This window comes from Micromesistius poutassou (genome assembly GCF_964030765.1).
Source record: "Micromesistius poutassou genome assembly, chromosome: 12".
NCBI lineage: Eukaryota > Metazoa > Chordata > Actinopteri > Gadiformes > Gadidae > Micromesistius > Micromesistius poutassou.
Genome location: NC_140282.1, coordinates 9,098,563 through 9,102,796, shown reverse-complemented (window position 1 = coordinate 9,102,796; position 4,234 = coordinate 9,098,563). Strand labels below are relative to the sequence as shown.

General features: G+C 48.8%; 1 protein-coding gene across 1 annotated transcript in view; it reads right to left on the bottom strand.

The window, feature by feature from the left end:
- Positions 1–4,025, bottom strand: part of gch1 (GTP cyclohydrolase 1) — an 11,140-nt gene extending 7,115 nt beyond the window's left edge. The window contains exon 1 of the mRNA XM_084476456.1: positions 3,578–4,025. Coding sequence (XP_084332582.1) covers positions 3,578–3,947 — 370 coding nt within the window. The 5' untranslated portion in view covers positions 3,948–4,025. The remainder of the gene's footprint in view (positions 1–3,577) is intronic.
- Positions 4,026–4,234: the final 209 nt, after the last annotated feature.

Here is a 4,234-nt window from a genome sequence, read left to right as displayed (position 1 = left end):
TCGCGCTTAATGAAAAGCTAAAATTCAAGTTATCATATCAGGATGAACAAAAACACAAAACCAGACGGACAGACAAACAGACATCCAGACGGATACGATTGTCGTTCCCAGGTGTGTTCCGTACGGAGCGTGTCTGTCCACTGTTTGTCCTTCTGACAAACAGCGGCGCTCCTATCGTAGATCTGCTCCCATACGCTCTTCCTGTTTGGGGTCTTATTGCTTTTCTTTTTTTCTCCTCACCCCAGTCCTGATATCAGAGGTCTCTAATAAACTCTGCTTTATCTGTTTGTGATGACACGTCTGCCTCCCTCCCTCACACACGTGCTGCGTTTTAATTTCCTGACTGGGTATCTGTGCGTAGGGGCGAGAGGAGGGGGGCTGATGATGTGAACAGGCCAGTGGACCATGATGCTGTACCAACACAGCAGGGACACAGAGCTGGGGCTGGAACCAACACCTGATAACAACCTTTTTTAATTTATAAATTCTTTACAATTTAAACATTAAATAACACGGTGGAAATCTCCGCTCCACTTTTGTGTTTGATCGCTTGACTAAAAAGAAGCATGGCTTGATTTTGACCGCAAAGCGTGTATGCTGATCTTATCCATTTACATTTTAGATTTGGTTCGTTAAGAGATTCAAATCTCCAACATGAGTACGATGTCAACAAGAAAGAGCACAGTGTGAAGAACACTGTGTTTTCACTGTGAAAGAACACGCGTGTGGAAACAGCATCCATTCATGTCACTACATCCATAACATTGTTGTGAAGTGGAAAGGGAGATTTAGTGTTTTTCCATTCATAAATCACTCATCAAACAGCTTCCCATGCAGGGTGGCTCAGTTCAGGACCCATGTGACCATGTGATGAGTCGTGTTCCCTGATAGTTGAGAGGTAATACAAAGGGTTCTGCCAGCCAGGTTAACACCTGTGTGTGTGTGTGTGTGTGTGTGTGTGTGTGTGTGTGTGTGTGTGTGCTTCTCATGCAGAATGCTTCTCATCCAGGATCTGTCTTACGGGCGGACAACACACTGGTGGACAACACGCTACACATACTGCTTTTACTTACTTTTTGCTAAATTCTCTGGAATCGCATCATCCTCAATAGTTTACTATGCCGCGTTTTCAATGTGGCAGGCACACACTTAAATAACAATAAAAATGAACCATCAATCCTACATTCATGCATGTGTGTGTGTGTGTGTGTGTGTGTGTGTGTGTGTGTGTGTCATCATCACGTCATTCTTCCCCAGGTAGGGTTTGTTTACAGCCACTGCTCAGCCATGTTGAGCAGCCATCATCGTGCACGGTATCAACAGCCGAGCAGGAGTGTGTGTGTGTGTGTGTGTGTGTGTGTGTGTGTGTGTGTGTGTGTGTGTGTGTGTGTGCACGCTCCACGGCTACGCGGGCGTTTCCTGGGTCCACCGAGAGGAGGCCTGGAGGTTTATAAGAAGAGGACACTTTGACATGAAGCCTCCTGATCGGATTCCTTCCACTTCACTGCCTCGACGTCCCCCACTGCATAGGTCTCGATCGTGATCACACACACACACACACACTAAAAAACATACACAGCACCCACCCCACCAACCTGGTGGTTTTACCTCTAGGTAGAAGGTCAACAGTGAGTATTCATCTACACCCCCAAGCACACACACACACTCACAATTACACACACACACACACACACATACACACATACACACACACACACACACTTACCTGGCTAAAAAGGTGAATAGCATTAGGGGAACTTTAATGAAATAATTGGTCATTGATGGAAGCCCTGGGCCCTGGAAGAGTGTGTGTGTGTGTGGGGGGGGGGTGCTTGTGGTGGGGGTAGATTAGGTTATAAAAGGTTAAAGTGTGAGCTTGGCTACCACTAGCTCCTAGAAAGTAGTGGGGGGGGGGGGGGGGGGGGGGGCCGGGGGGTCGATCACACAATATATACACAGAGAGGGGGGGGGGAGAGGGGGGGCAACGATGCTTTATTGTAAATGAAGTCTGAGAGTTTTTCATCAGATTAACAGGGAACAGTTGTTTACTAAAGTTGACACACTATCAACTGAATATAAAGGATTGAGATGAGATGATGGTGTGTGTGTGTGTGTACGTGTGTGTGTGTGTGTGTGTTTCCTGTCACAGTGTCACTGTGACAGTCGTGATGTCGTCACGGTTACAGCTGACATTTAAATTAAGTCGAGCATCCACCTCCTGTCCACGACCGTCTCCCTGGGCAGCTTTCATGACTCACTCACGTGCACTTCCTCTATACACACACGCACACACACACACACATATACACACACACACATGCACACACACGCACACGCGCACACACACACACACACACACACACACACACACACTCACACACACACACACACACACACACACATGAACAGTACTTTACCCAACGGGCCATTTTCAATAAATACTTAATACTTGACAACTCTTAACTTAAGCTACAGTGGACTGCTGGTCTCGTGACTCGTGTATGGAGCGGTTTTAATCTGACGGGAGGTGGGGGGCGACCTGGAATTCTGTTACCGTGACGCAGAAGCCCTCTTGTGCCGTTGGGTCAAACAAACACATTGATCCGGCTTGATAGGCACGTGACATTCTTTGTCAACTTCCATACTTTCATCTTCTGCATGTGAGCGTCTTTCTGCCGGTGGTGTTCACTCTCATATTTCAAGTGGCAGGGGGCGGGTCTACAGACAGCCAATGGGAAGAGGGGGAGAGAATGCTGGCACGTCTGTGGACCAGTTCTTATGCATGTCCACAATCGATCACATAAAGCTCAGAGACACAACACTCTGATTCTGATTGTAGGCTTCTCTAAATGGGGATGGTATAGGCAAAGTGTGCCCCCCCCCCCCCTAACACACACACAAGCAAACACACACACACATATACACATACACAAATACGTACATGTTGGCAGTGCCGAAACCACATTCTTGCATCTCTGCAGAATGTTATGCACAACAAACTACATCCAGATGTATGGCCGAAAGGAGGAGGAGGAAGAGGAGGAGGAGGAGGAGGAGGAGTACTTCTGAGAACAACTCGTTCACACTTTGACCATATTGTTACATGACTATATGATTTCCATGAAAAAGATATAAGGGAACTAGGGTTTGACTTACTCTAACCCAAAACAAAAAAGACATTCCTTGTTTGAGATGGCTGAGGTTACTTGTGTGAAAGACTAAAGTGCATTAGTTAATATTAGTCTGCCGGTATTCATCTGCCAAGTTTAGCCAGAATACAAACCGGGTGTACAGTTAATTAATATATATAAATATGTGTTTGAGCCAACCCAAAACCATAATTAAAACGACCTGAATTATATCCAGTATTGAAGAGGGCATAACACAGACAAAAGGGTTGATCAACGTCAATAAGTGACAATAAGACACACAGTGTTGGTGAACCACAGAAAAAATAAAATGCAAACATTACAAATAGTTTTTAAAGCCAACACCGTGGCCCGGAGAGGCGATCGTCCCACAGGTCGAGCACCTGTTGATCGCCCCGCTCTGAGCGGCTCGGCGGATCTGCACTCACCGATGATCTTCTCCTGGTAGCCCTTGGTGAAGAACTGCATGGCCGTGGCGGCTCTCCAGGGGGTCTTGAGCAGCCCCTGTCTCTGGGGGTCCTCCCCGAGTCCCCTGAGGATGGACGTGTAGGCTGCGGCCAGGCTGGGCAGACTCATCTCGTTGTCCTCCACGCTCCGGGTGCGCTCCTCTCTCCAGCTCTCCATGACGGAGCAGGAGGAGGACGAAGAGGTCTGCTGCGGGGTGGACTCCGCAGGGGCCGGGGCTGGGGGAGCCTGTCCCGGTCGACTCCCGGGTTTCCTCATCATCCCGTCGAACAGTCCGTTCAGCTCACCGCTGGCCCCGGCGTCCTTCTGCTGGCTGGGTAACGCACGCTCCATGGCGCAGATGGATGGTACTTGTGGAGTAAGTTATGGACAGTGGGTTTTCTGACCGGGTTCGGACTCACGCGTCGGGGCTCATCTGGTGGTTGTAGCATCACCTTGCTTTATAAAGGCTACGCGCGCGGTTAATCCCCGAGGATTGCCATTGGTCGGACGGATAGAGGAGGCAACGTCACGTTTTGTTAAGTGACACGCGAGGCGAGGAGCAACAGGCGCGCAAACGCGCACGCACGCATGCACGCACAGATACATACATGCATACACACAAGCGCGCCCACACACAC